Source organism: Lynx canadensis, chromosome D3 (genome assembly GCF_007474595.2).
Source record: "Lynx canadensis isolate LIC74 chromosome D3, mLynCan4.pri.v2, whole genome shotgun sequence".
Classification (NCBI taxonomy): domain Eukaryota; kingdom Metazoa; phylum Chordata; class Mammalia; order Carnivora; family Felidae; genus Lynx; species Lynx canadensis.
Genome location: NC_044314.2, coordinates 65,093,694 through 65,106,284, shown reverse-complemented (window position 1 = coordinate 65,106,284; position 12,591 = coordinate 65,093,694). Strand labels below are relative to the sequence as shown.

Sequence of the window (12,591 nt, the reverse complement as noted above, 5' to 3'; positions counted from 1 at the left end):
GTGTTTTCCTTCTGTCTGGTGTAATTCCCTTAATATTTCTTTTTTTTTTTAATTTTTTTTCAACGTTTATTTATTTTTGGGACAGAGAGAGACAGAGCATGAACAGGGGAGGGGCAGAGAGAGAGGGAGACATCAGCCCAGAGCCTGATGCGGGGCTCGAACCCACGGACCACGAGATCGTGACCTGGCTGAAGTTGGACACTTAACCAACTGCGCCACCCAGGCGCCCCTTAATATTTCTTGTAGTAGTGATCTGCTGATTATTAATTCCCTCAGTTTTTGATGTATGAAAAAGTCTTTACTTTGCCTCTTTAAAAAAGATTTTTTTTAACGTTTTACTTATTTTTGAAAGACAGAGAGTGACAGAGCAGGGGGGATGCAGAGACAGGGACACAACAGAATCTGAGGCAGGCTCCAGGCTCTGAGCTGTCAGCACAGAGCCCTACATGGGGCTTGAACTCACGAACTGTGAGATCATGTCCAGAGCCGAAGTTGGATGCTCAACCAACTGAGCTACCCAGATGCCCCTATTCCAGTACTTTTCTGTCATCCTCCAATCTCTTCCAGCAGTTAATTCCATCCAGTGTATTTTTCACTTCAGGCATTCTTTTTTTTTATCATTAACAGTTCAATTTAGGTGATTTTTATATCATTCCTCATTTTTTCTTCTACCTTCCTGAGCATCTGGATACATAATAGCTATTTTAATGTCCTTGTCTACTAGTTCTGTCATCTGTCATTTATGGATCTGTGGGTCTGTTTGTATCGATTATTTTTTCTTTTCATATGGTCACATACTGTGTGTATGTGCATGCACATGTGTGCACACACACGCATGTATGTTTATACCTGTAAATTTAGATTGATATTGTGAATTTTAAATTGTTGGGCGCTAGGGTTTTTCTGTTTTTGTTTGTTCTTTTTGGTATTCCCTTAAATATTTTTAGGCTTTTTTTCTGGGGTGCTATTAAATATCTAGAAACAATTTGCTCCTTTTGAGGCTTGTTTTTAAGCTTTAGGTGAGTTCCAAACAGCCTTTAGCATAGGCCTCTTTTAATGTTTATTTTTGAGAGACAGAGTGCGTGCAAGAGCAGGGGAGGGGCAGAGAGAGGGAAACAGAGGATCTGAAGCAGGCTCTGCACTGACAGCACAGAGCCCAACGTGAGGATCGAAGTCATGAACCATGAGCTCATGACCTGAACCAAAGTTGGATGCTTAACCACCTGAGCCACCCAGGCACCCCAGCGTAGGCCTCTTTTGACCCCACCACTGAGGACTCCCTTCAGGGCTATGTGAGTTAGGAGACCTTACCATCATGACAAATGTGAGCTGAGGAGTCCCTCACACTTGAGTAGTGAGTGGTGCCCCACTGTAGACTCAAGTGGGACTCTCTGTTGGCGTCCACAGAGCTCATTCTGTGCAGCTCTCTCCTGTCCATTGTCAACACCATGGTTTCTACCTGCCTTGGCCTCCCTGAACACTGAATTATTTCTCCACTCAGGGAGGTCCCTGGCTGGGCTTTGGGTTTCCTCCCCGCCATCCCAATGCAGCCTAGAAGCACCCCAGGAGTATTCTGGGGAAATGCTAAGGCTGCTTACATTGTAAGGACTACACAGGAAGCTGCTGGTTTTGGCAGGCTTTACTCCTTGACTTTCTGCAGCTATGACAGCTTTCGTTGGGCCCTGAGGACAACCAGGTACATGTGACCCCAACTCCAATGACCACACCTCAGAGCCATGTTCTCTCACCCTGGCTCTTCTGAACCTGCCTCCCCATGGACGTTGCTCTGGGGACTGAGAAGCAGCAGAGACCCTGAGGCTTTGCTGGGGCTCCAGGTGCCTCCCAGATGCTAGTTCAGCCTGAGCGCCAGCCCTGGTCTTCCCCAGCTGGCCTTTGTTGCTCCACCGCCAAACTGCCAGCACACCCCTGGTCACCAGGGACCCATGAGAAAGAAGCCCCTTGCCTCCCTGGGGTGGGTACTCCCAAATCCTTGCCTCTGCCCTGGGAGCAGGAAGGAGTTTGGCTCCTACAGCCCTTGTTCCTCCCCTACTGATATGGGGCTGTGGGGGGTGGGGGATTTCTCCAGCAGGCAGGACTCAGACCCTGAAAGATACCAGGCCAGCCCGCTGGGGGTCTTTGTGTCCTTTGGGACGTGCAGATGCCCTGACAGGTTCTTAGATATAACCTTGGGTAGCAGATGGACAGCTTCCCTAACCCCATGGCTCCAGTGAGCAGGTTCCAGGGCTGGGGGGTTAATGAGGAGGCATATAGAAGATCCCAAAGGATCCAGTGACCACTAACTCAACCTCTTCACCTTCTCCTCCCCATCCCAACCCTCCACACCCCAAGGGCTACTACCAAGAAGGAGCTGATGCTCATAAGCTGGGCAGGTGTGAGACCAAAGGGTGCCTGTGCCCTTGCCTGGGGTGCCAGGGGGTTGGATTAACTTCCTACACACCCCTCATTCCATGGATGAGGCCCAGAGTTGGGTAGGAGCCCACCTCAGGCAACCCAACATGGGAGCAGCTGACCCCTCTTGTCAGGCTTCTTTCTACCTTGCTTTAGACTCCAGTTGCACAGACCCCAGCGGGGCACAGCTGAGAGGGAGGGGTTCTACCTAAGATGGGGTGTAGGTAGGGGGAGGAGGGCTGGAGTCCGCCATTGCCAGTGGGAGGGTCAGTGCTGACAGCTGGTGAGTAGGCCACCTCTGAAAACACTGGTGATGGAGGCTGGGAGAGAGTTCTTTAGACCTAGACACAGCAGGAGCCCCACTGGACCATTGCCCTGTCATGTGCGTATCCCAGGGGCTCCCCTTCTCTGTGGCTCCTGTTCTGCTGCAGGTCTCTATACGAAACTGGCTTCTCTGGCTCCCCCAGGCAGCATCCTGCTAGAGTTGGAGTCAGGGGAGAGACAGTCTGTCTGGGAGTAGGAGGGTGGAATTCTCCCCTCCCCCATACCTGCTCCTGCTGGGGCTTTGCCCAGGAGGTCCCCAAGGTGGGCCCCCACCCCCACCCCACAACCAGCAGGGAACAGCTGCAGGCCTCAGGAACAGGCCAGTGAGTGGAAGACCGGAGCCTTGGCACGGTCACTCTGGTGTCGGTGTCTGGCTCCCAGACTGGGTCCCCTCTAAGACACCTGGGCAGCCACGCACGGGGGTGCAGAAGCTGGTTCTGTCTGCTCGGGGTTGGTGGTCACCTTCGGAGCCTTTGCCTGCAAATGAGAACATCATATCAGGGCTCTGACCAACATCCTCCAAAGTGTAACAGAACCCAAGGATCTGGACGGGTCCGTGGCTCACCTCCTCATACTTGGTCCTCCAGTAGAAATGGGCTTCTTCGTCCACATACAACAGCAGCAGATCACAGAAGAAGGTGATCTGGGAAAGGCAGGGCAGACCTGTGCCCTGGCCCTCAACTTGCCCTTCTACCACCTCCCCGGCCCTCACCACAAGACAACGTTATGCACGGGAGAGGAGTGGGGGGCGGGGGGTGGGGCTCAGGTATGCACTTGGGCAGGCCTGGGCACGCAGTTGCAACCAAATGGAGCCCACGTTAGTCAGACTCACCACACCCAGCCAAGCTGCTCCGGTGCCCAGAGTGATGGTCGTGGGGATGAGGCCGAACTTCCCTGCCTGAGACCGACCTGGGCTGAGCCTCTAGAGCTATGACCGTCTCCCCCTCCTACTCCTACCACCCATTGCCTTCACCCAACACCTCCTACCTGCCCAGTGACAAGGATGTCGAAGCGGATCCCATAGAGCTTGAGCAGACTCCGAGCCTCCACACCTGAGGCTTTCCACCAGTGAGTGGCTGTCCTGAGGGTAGGAAAGTCTGGTGGCTTGCTCTGCTGCCACTCCTGGGCTGGGCTGGTCCTCCCAGGCCTCCTTCTTACCCATCCATTGATTCTAAAAACCCCCATCCCCAGCTGTCTCCCCCTGTGCCATTGCTGAGGACCCAGGGAAAAGGCAACCTGGGACCTGCCCCGTAGAAGCTCCCTGCCTGCTGAGGGGACAGAGGGGACAGCAGGATCCCTACATAGACACTATTACTGGGGGAGGGGGCAGGTAGGGAGGCAAGATCTGGGCTGTGTGAGTCCAAAGGGCGAGGGGGAACTCACTACCCCTAGAAACTGGGTGGGAAGGGCTTTCTACAAGGGATACTTTGAGGCTGGTCTTCCAGGGGTCAGGAAGGAGTGTTCTAGACAGAGAAAGTAGGACAGGTAAGAGCACAGAGGTGCAGGAAGCAGAATGTGGGTAGGGAGCCAGCCCCTCATCATTGCAAAGGGCCGGGGAGGTCAAGGAAGCCAGGCCAGGAAAAGCCCAGTGAGCAATGTCAAGGGACATGGTCTCTAGGCCTGGGGGCTGTGTGCGCGTATGTGTGACAATGACCAGGTGACAGGAAGTGACAAGGATTCCCGGCAGGTTGACGGAGATCTGTTTAGGAGACTCAAAGACATGACAATAAATGCAACACAAGATCCCTGAAAGCATCCTGGATCAGAAAATAAAAAGATAAAGGACTATTATTGGCATGGTTGGAGAAATTCAGAGTAAATATTCGATTTACTCTGCCAATGTTAAATTTATTGAGTGTGACTGTGGTACCGTGGTCACGTGGGTAAGGTCCTCATTCTCAGGACAGTGTTGAGAGGAAGAGTGTCAGATGTCTGCCACTTACTCTAAAATGCTTCCCTTTGAAATCTATCTAACTCTATCCAGCTCGTTCTAGAGAGGGAGAGAGAAAGCAAATGTGGCAAAATGATAAAAAATAAAACCAAAACCAAAAAAACCCTAGTGAACCCAGATAGAGGGTATATGGCTTTGCATTTTTATGTAGGTTTTTGAAATTTTTGAGATAAGACCTAAGGGAAAAGTAAAAAAGAACCCCCCCCCAGCCGAGGAGGGAGGTGCTAGAGGCAGGGTGGGGTGGGAGAGGGGCTGGGGGGGGGGGTTGAGGAGTCCCAGGGAACAGAAGGGGGATGGGATCAGGAGGGAGGCTGGACAGAGCCTGTGCTGGGGGACCAGAGCTTAGGACACCCCTCCTGCCCCTGGGGCCCTCCTCACACACACAATGGACTCTCCAGAGAGCTGGGCCAGGGTGTGGCCAGTCCTGGTTGCCACAGGACAGTGGGGGGACCTGGCTAAGGAACAGCAGGAGGGCAGTAGGGGCCGCACCTGAAGTTGTAGCTCCTCTCCTGCAGCTGGAAGGAGTAGTGGGGCCGACAGTCGGAGCCCCCAGCATCCAGGTCACAATCCCAGTGGACTCGGACGCCCACAGCACCTCCCTGCACACAGCACATTGCTCGCTGCTTCACCAGCACGCAGGCCCCGGGACCCTCTCCCTGAGCCTTCCTGGAACTCTTCCCCCCATGGACCCACCAGCAATGCCAGGTCCTCAAAGACCCCTCCAGCTGCAGCCACGAGATCCCCAATGCGGAACACAGGGCAGTAAGGGCTGTAGCGTGAGTCGTAGCGACAGCGCTTGAAATAAGTGGCGTCCCAGGTGTCTAAGGCATTGGACCTGGGGGTGGGGGTGGGGGATGGGACAGACGGTCAGGTAAGACAGGACACAAGGAGGGTCTGGGGCCAGCAGGACACACCCACACTTACTTGGAGAAGTTGAACTTGCTGAAGGTGACAGCGTTCTTGATGAACAAGGTGAAGTTCTCTGCCTGGACCAGTAGGGGCTTCCTGCTGGTAAAGAAGTGAAGGTCAGACTCCTGGGTTCTGGGGCCTTGTCCTGGAGGTGGGTGGGGGTGGGTGGAGAGACTTACATGGGCACAGTGCCGCTCTCCACGGGGCACCAGCCCTGGATCTCACAGGTCCTGTGGGTCCCGTTGAATTCCACACATTGGCCCGTTTTTATGCCTTGAGAATACAAAACAAACACCAGGCCCTCAAATCTCCACAAGGCCAGGGGATGAGACAGGGCAGGGGGCCACTGACAGAAAGGAGAGATGCAGAGGCACGACCAGGCCTGCCCTCAAGAACCACCCAGGGTCCCAGCCCGGGCCCTGGAGCCCCCACCCAGGGGAGCCCATGGAAGACAGGGCCCACAGTTACCGACCGTGGCTGTGTGTCCCCGTCTCCCCTTCCGGACAGTCCTCATCAGCCCAGCAGTTAGCCAGCGGGATGGAAGGGTGCTGAGGTGGGGAAAGCAAAGTTGCCAAGGGCTCGGGGACTGTTGCCCCTCTGTGACCCAGTCTTGCAGTCTGCAGGGACACAGCCCTCCCTGCCTTAGCTGCATAGAGGTCCCTGAGTTTGGGGGCACACGGCAAAGCTGGAGGGTAAAAATAAAAGGAGGTGGTTGGAGGAGGAAGGTGGCAAGCACCCCCACCCCCCACCCCCCGCCAGATAGGGGTGCAGGTGCTGCATTCCAAGGCAGAGCAAGCCTCCTTCCTTCCTGATAGCTCTCTCCTGGCCGGAGGCCCAGATCCTCTGGTCCACCTCAGACAACAGAACAGGGAAGGTGAAGGGACTCTGGGAAGGGCTAGTTCATGCCAGAGTGGAGGGGTGGGGCACGGTGAACAAAGGGCAGGGACCTAGTTGGAGGGGGCTGGGTAGGGAAGTGGCAGGACCACACACACTTGCTGAGGGACCATAGGCTAGTCCCTCCCCTACTTATTCTTGGGCAAAGCGTTCTGGCGATCAGTCAGAAGGGGGGACTAGCAACCTTTCTGGGGGTCCTACACCCCCCAAAGAGGAAGGCACACTCTCAGACACAGTTCTGCCCCAGGCTGACAGTGAGCACCATTGTCCAGGTTACCTGGCTCAGGAGCAGAAGGAGGAGCGGTGTGCCAGGGTGGCAAGAAGGACTTGGGGACTCCAAGCCAAACGAGACAGTGGGACTGTGTGGGGTTGGGACCGTGATACGTGGGCAGAGGACAGAGTGGGGCCTCCTGTGTCCTGAGTCCGCCCCTCCCCTCCACCCTGGCTGGGCCACCGTCTCCTCCAATCGAACCTCATGATAACCACCACGGGGCCGCTCTCTGCATCATCTGCCTCATTCATTCAGCAGAGACCATCCCTAGTTCTGCCATGCTCCTGTGATCAAGTTTAGCTCTTTCACAGAGTTCACAGGGCCCCTGAGGTCTTGGGCTACCCCCTTGCCACCCGAATCCAAATCTAGGCTCCAACCCCACTCAGCAGCAGGTGACCCTGGAGGTGCCTCATCTCACATAGCTTGGGGCCTTTGCTCATACAGCTCCCTCTGCCTGGACCGTCTCAAGATCCCACTTGAGCCTTGAGTTCTGTGGGAAACCCTTCCTGAGGCCCTGAGCTGGCAGACATGCCTCCCTGGGTCTGCAGCTGCAGCCTCTGCCCCCATCACGGGACCGGCCACCTTGGCTGGGCTGCCTGTGCAGGAGCTCCTTGAGATAAAAGGGGGTGGAGTCTTGCAAGCCCAGCATCAGGCCTGGCCCCCAAGAGGCTCAGCAGTTGTTTGCTAAAGGCTGTGAGTCTCCAAGGAGCACAGCCAATATGTCGGGAAGGACCGGATGACCAGGACCGCCGAGAAGAGCTGGCGGGATCTCTGGTGAGTCTCCAGAAGCCATGTTGTCAGATCTGATTACTTCCCAGCTCCAGTAGTTTCATAGGAAGACCTAGAAGCTGGGACATGAGGCAAATCACATGGATCCAGAAAACACAGAATGATGGCTTCAGGAAATTTTCAGGACAGCCTACAGCCTGAACATTAATCAGATGTCCTCTGAGCATTTAGAAAATGAAGGACATCGTGTATGTTTGCCGTGTGTAAGCACATCCTTTGTGCACATGCTTCACATCCTTTGTGGACAGAGCCAGCCTAGGACATGTGATGCCTCCAGCAACTGTGGTGGCACCAACAATCAGGACACAGGGGACAGGTGACCACACAGTTACTCCCCAGCCCTGCAAGCAATTAAATGTTAGATGTGATTTAAAAAATTTTTGTTTAAGTTTATTTACTTTGAGAGAGCGAGCAATCAGCGGAGGGGCAGAGAGAGAGGGAGAGAGAGAATCACAAGCAGGCTCCTCACTGTCAGCATGGAGCCCAGTGCAGGACTCAGACTTACAAACTGTGAGATCACGATGTGGGCCGAAACCAAGAGTCGTCGATGCTTAACCGACTGAGCCACCCAGGTGTCCCGTGTTAGAGGTGATCTTAAAAAGCTGTTACCATGGAAGTAGGCTTCCAAGGCTATGTCCTGAGTCCCAACTGCTCAAACAAAATCCACAATTGGAGAACCATACACTTAAAAACGGGTAAGATGCGGGGCACCTGGGTGGCTCAGTCAGTTAAGTGTCCGACTCTTGGTGTCAGCTCAGGTCATGGTCTCGAGGTTTGAATTCAAGCCCTACATTGGGCTCTGAGCTGACAGCATGGAGCCTGCTTGGGATTCTCTCTCTCTCTCTTTCCCTCTCTCTCTGCCCCTCCCCTGCTCGCTCGCTCTCTCTCTCTCTCTCTCTCTCTCCCAAAAGTAAACAAAAAAAATTCTTTAATGGGTAAGATGGTAAATTTTATGTTACATGTATTTTATCACACACACACACACACAAATTTGAGGGAAAAAAAACCCATAACTGGAGAGAAGAGCACTGTGCACTGTGACAGACGCTGGATCCATGGGTCACCCTTAGGCAAGGGACAATGGGGAGATTTTAGGTGGAAAACCTGCAATTCTGGATGAGGAATAGACAAGAATAGGATGAGCGACTCTGGTGTGACCACAGTTGTAAAAACTGCCCGGGACACCTGAGTGGCTCGGTCGGTTAAGTGTCTGAGTGGAGCTCAGGTCATGAACTCGCGGTCCGTGAGTTCAAGCCCCGCATCGGGCTCTGTGCTGACAGCTCAGAGCCTGGAGCCTGCTTCGGATTCTGTGTCTCCTTCTCTCTCTGCCCCTCCCCCACTCGCACTCTGTCTTTCTCTCTCTCTCAAAAATAAATAAAACGTTAAAAAATTTTTTTTTTAATGCCCAGAGATCATAAGTGACCCTGAGGTCAGCATAAGCTGGGGTTTTCGTGCTTGCCCACAAAAATGGAAGGTGACTTGGGACACATTAATAGAGTCTGTGCATACAAGAGAGGAAGGGCTCTATTGGAGCTCACCTGAGTCTTATACCCAGTTCTGACAAACTGGAAGGTGCCCAGAGGTGGGACCAGGAAGGGAAGGGGCCTGGATATCTCACAGGGGGCTACAGTGGAAGACTCCAGAAGACTGCTTGGAGGACCAGAGACTGGGCGGCCTTGAACATGTGACTCTACCTTACTGAGATTCTCATCTTAAATGGGATCATAGTAATTCCTTTTTAAAAATTTTTTGTAAATGTTTACTTATTTTTGAGAGAGAGAGAGAGAGACATACACACGCAGAGTGTGAACGGGGGAGAGGCAGAGAGGGAGACACAGGATCTGAAGCAGGCTCCAGGGTCTGAGCTGTCAGCACAGAGCCTGACGTGGGGCTCGAACTCACAAACTGTGAGATCATAACCTGAGCCGAAGTAGGACGCTTAACGGACTGAGCCATCCAGGTGCTCCTGGATCATTAGTGATTCCTACCAGGCAAGGTATTTGTGAAGACTAAATGGAATGATTCACTAAAAGGTTTTCGCTCAGTGCCTGGGATACAGTAGCATATATATACTAAGCCCTCAGTTACCTGGGAAGGCGAGCGGAGGACATGGCTGGTGACCCAGGTCCGGCAGAGGAACTAGGGACCCGCTGGGAAGCTCCTGAGCAACCTTACCTCTGGACATCTGTCCTGAACTTGTTCTGGCGTCACAAGAAAATTGGTCACCAAGAAGAACACATTCTCTCCCTAGAAAGCAAGTGTCAGAGTCAGTCTCTGCTTCCCTCTCCAAAAGAGAGAGGCCAGAAGCTGGCAGCTTGGCTTGTGGGGAAAGGGGTCCTGGCCCCATCAAGTCATCAACTCTGCCCCAGGAGAGCGCCTCCAGTGAGGCAAGCTGAAATAGAGGAGAGAGGCCAGCTGGGTTTCTGGCCTTTTCTAAGCCCACAGCTGCCTCTTTGAGACAAGTGTATCTTCCATGTTTGTATTCATTCCTTCAACCAGAATTTTCCAATTGCCTCCCGCTTCCAGGCACTGAAGATCCAGAGCTGAGTTGGACCAGGAGCCTGCCCAGGCTAGTCGGGAGGCGGGCCCCTCGTTGCACACATGGTCAGGGGCCAGTGGAGCAGGCGGTGAACTCTGCCTGGGCAAACGGTGGCTAAGGACAGGCGGGGTGGCTGGCATCCAAGCGCCGTGTGTGTGAGTTCTGAAAGTTTGGGGCAATGCACACCCAGGAAAGAGAGAAGGCAGCAGGTGTGACAGCGGTCAGGATCTGGAGGGACTCGGTGGCCACCACTATGGAAAGGAAGTCTCCCCAGGGTGGAAACAAGGGCTGTCAAGCTCTGATTGATAACATATAGGACAGCTCAGGCTGGCTGCTGGGTAGAGTGCATCCGGGGACCCACTACCCACTAGAAGGTCACGGCCTCACACAGGTACGACACAGGCAGCAGTGAAAACTACTAGGAGATGGGATGGTCAGAGGGAGGGACAGGTCCAGCTTTGGCCCTCATTGGATGAAGAGAGGCCACACTGGGAGAGGGAGATGATTTTTCTATGGACGTGGTGGGTGTGCACCCAGGAGGCAGCTGTGCTAGAGGCAGGTGGTCACTGGGGTTACAGTTCTGGCACTGGCAGGATAAAGGTAGAAACTGAGGCTGTGGGCAATCTGGGTAAAGGGAGGAGCCAGAAATGCCTCGTGGGAGGGCCAGAGGAGGAGTGTCCCAGGTCAGGGAGGGGAGCATTCAGGAAGCTCAAGGCCCTGGTTCCCCAAGCTTCTCCTGCCCCACCCTCAAGCTCAAGCCTTGAGTTCCTAAACTTTCCACTCTTCTAAGTACAGCCTCTGTAAAGGCTGTTCCTCTGGCCTGGCTTCCTGGGCTGTCCCCTTGTCCTCCTAGACACTCCTTACACATCCCAGAAAGCCCTATCCAGGCACCACTCCTCTGTAAGGCTCTTCCCAAGCCCGGCCCTATGACGGTGCCAGCACCCTGCTCTGGCATCACATGCCTCTCTCACACACATTCTCTGCAAGGGTGGTATCAGAGGTGTCACTGCCTAGCAGCAGAACCACGGCACCTACCTGTGGTGGCTTCACGAAGTCTGCCACATCCCACAGTCGGTTACCCAGCTCCTCGATCTGGGTCACAGAAACCCCTTTGAGTTTGGTGATGACGGAAATCTGGGGGTCCAGGTCTCGCTCCTGGTAGCCTTTTTTGGCGAGGAGAGCCCACCTTAGGAAGAATTGATGGGCAGTGTGGCACGTCCCCGGCCCATGGTAAGCAAGTGGGACCCACCCTCTCAGCCTCTCTCCTCATACACCCTGCAGGCTCCCAACCCAGGATTCAGGGCCCCTAGCTCCCCTCCAGCCTCATTTTCCACCCCAAACACCCTGCACAGATCAGAAGCTCCAACCATGATCAGAGAGCCAGTCTTTCATGGCACCCATGGGCTTGGAGATGCCCATCACCTCCTCCTTCACCAGCCAACACCCTCCTCCTGTCCTGGCTAGGCCCAACTCCTCCTTAAAGACTCCCCCGACCCAGCTAAAATTGGTGGTCTCTATCGGGGACCTTAGTGCTGCAGCTCTCCCAAACATCAGGAGCTACTTCCTACCCCACCAGGGGCCTCCTGGGTATGGGTGGGGGCCCATCTTGCTCTGTGTGCAGACCTCAATATGGGCCTGGCAACAAGGCACAGGAGAGGAGGCAGGTGGACACACAGGAAGGAGTACACAAGCATACAGCTTGCTCTTGTATCCACTGACCTCCAGACAGACAAAGATCCTCCCTTCTGCCTACTTGCTCCCCTGTTCCCACCTGCTCCCCTCTGCTACCACCAGCTCAGCCCCCGAAGAGTCAAACCCTCAACCCTCAGCCCAGGACTAAGAGTCATTATCCCTCCAGCCAGTGTGGCCCAGGAGCCATTCTCTTACCCCACCACGTAGGCCATGACCCCGAGCTGCAGCAACCTCTGCAGGACGCCCACCCGCCAGTTCCTGGTTATCACATACTTCTCCGTTTTGTAATCCAGAAGCCCCCAGCCCGCCAGGGCCCCCGGGGAGCCCATGCCTCCAGCTCCTGCTGTCTGCTGGGGCACATGAGTCAGCACAGCAGCTGCAGCCACAGCTGAATAGGAGGTAAAGCAGGCGTCCAAGCCGGCGGGCCAGCAGCTTTTAAAGGGACACTTCCACTGGGACAGGTTCCAGCCTCCACCCCTCAGCCCTGGGTTTAGTCCCAACCACCAGCTGCCCAGGGCCTGCCACCCTCTCCCTCTGCAGGGGCCCAGGGCCAGGCAGAGAGGAGCAGCCCCTGCAACCTGCCCTCTGCCTCACTTCCTTGGGGGAGGGAAGGAGGAGGAAATGACAAGTGTCATAGGTGCTGTGAGAGGGCAGCATGAGGACTGCAGGAGCCCAGAGGAGGGGTCAAGAAAAACCTCAGGAAAGGGGCGCCTGGGTGGCTTAGTCGGTTAAGCGTCCGGCTTGGGCTCAGGTCATGATCTTGCGGTTTGTGAGTTCAAGCCCCGCGTCGGGCTCTGTGCTGACAGCTCAGAG

General features: G+C 54.6%; 1 protein-coding gene across 5 annotated transcripts; it reads right to left on the bottom strand.

Annotated features, from left to right (window-relative positions):
- Nucleotides 1-3,074: 3,074 nt before the first annotated feature.
- LOC115508179 (P2X purinoceptor 6-like) lies at nucleotides 3,075-12,162 on the bottom strand. 5 transcript variants are annotated; one of them, XM_030306602.1, is made up of 12 exons: nucleotides 11,974-12,162; nucleotides 11,122-11,272; nucleotides 9,723-9,794; nucleotides 6,066-6,141; nucleotides 5,773-5,866; nucleotides 5,609-5,692; nucleotides 5,378-5,519; nucleotides 5,174-5,283; nucleotides 3,721-3,814; nucleotides 3,566-3,631; nucleotides 3,299-3,376; nucleotides 3,075-3,210 (listed from the first exon to the last, which is right to left on the bottom strand). In XM_030306602.1, the coding sequence occupies exons 1-12, from the start codon at nucleotides 12,105-12,107 to the stop codon at nucleotides 3,127-3,129; spliced, it is 1,185 nt and encodes a 394-aa protein (XP_030162462.1). In that variant the 5' UTR covers nucleotides 12,108-12,162; the 3' UTR covers nucleotides 3,075-3,126. The 5 variants fall into 5 exon arrangements, with proteins under 5 accessions (XP_030162462.1, XP_030162463.1, XP_030162466.1 ...); XM_030306603.1 differs by having other exon boundaries at nucleotides 5,609-5,689; XM_030306606.1 differs by having other exon boundaries at nucleotides 12,052-12,162.
- Between the last annotated feature and the right edge of the window lie 429 nt (nucleotides 12,163-12,591).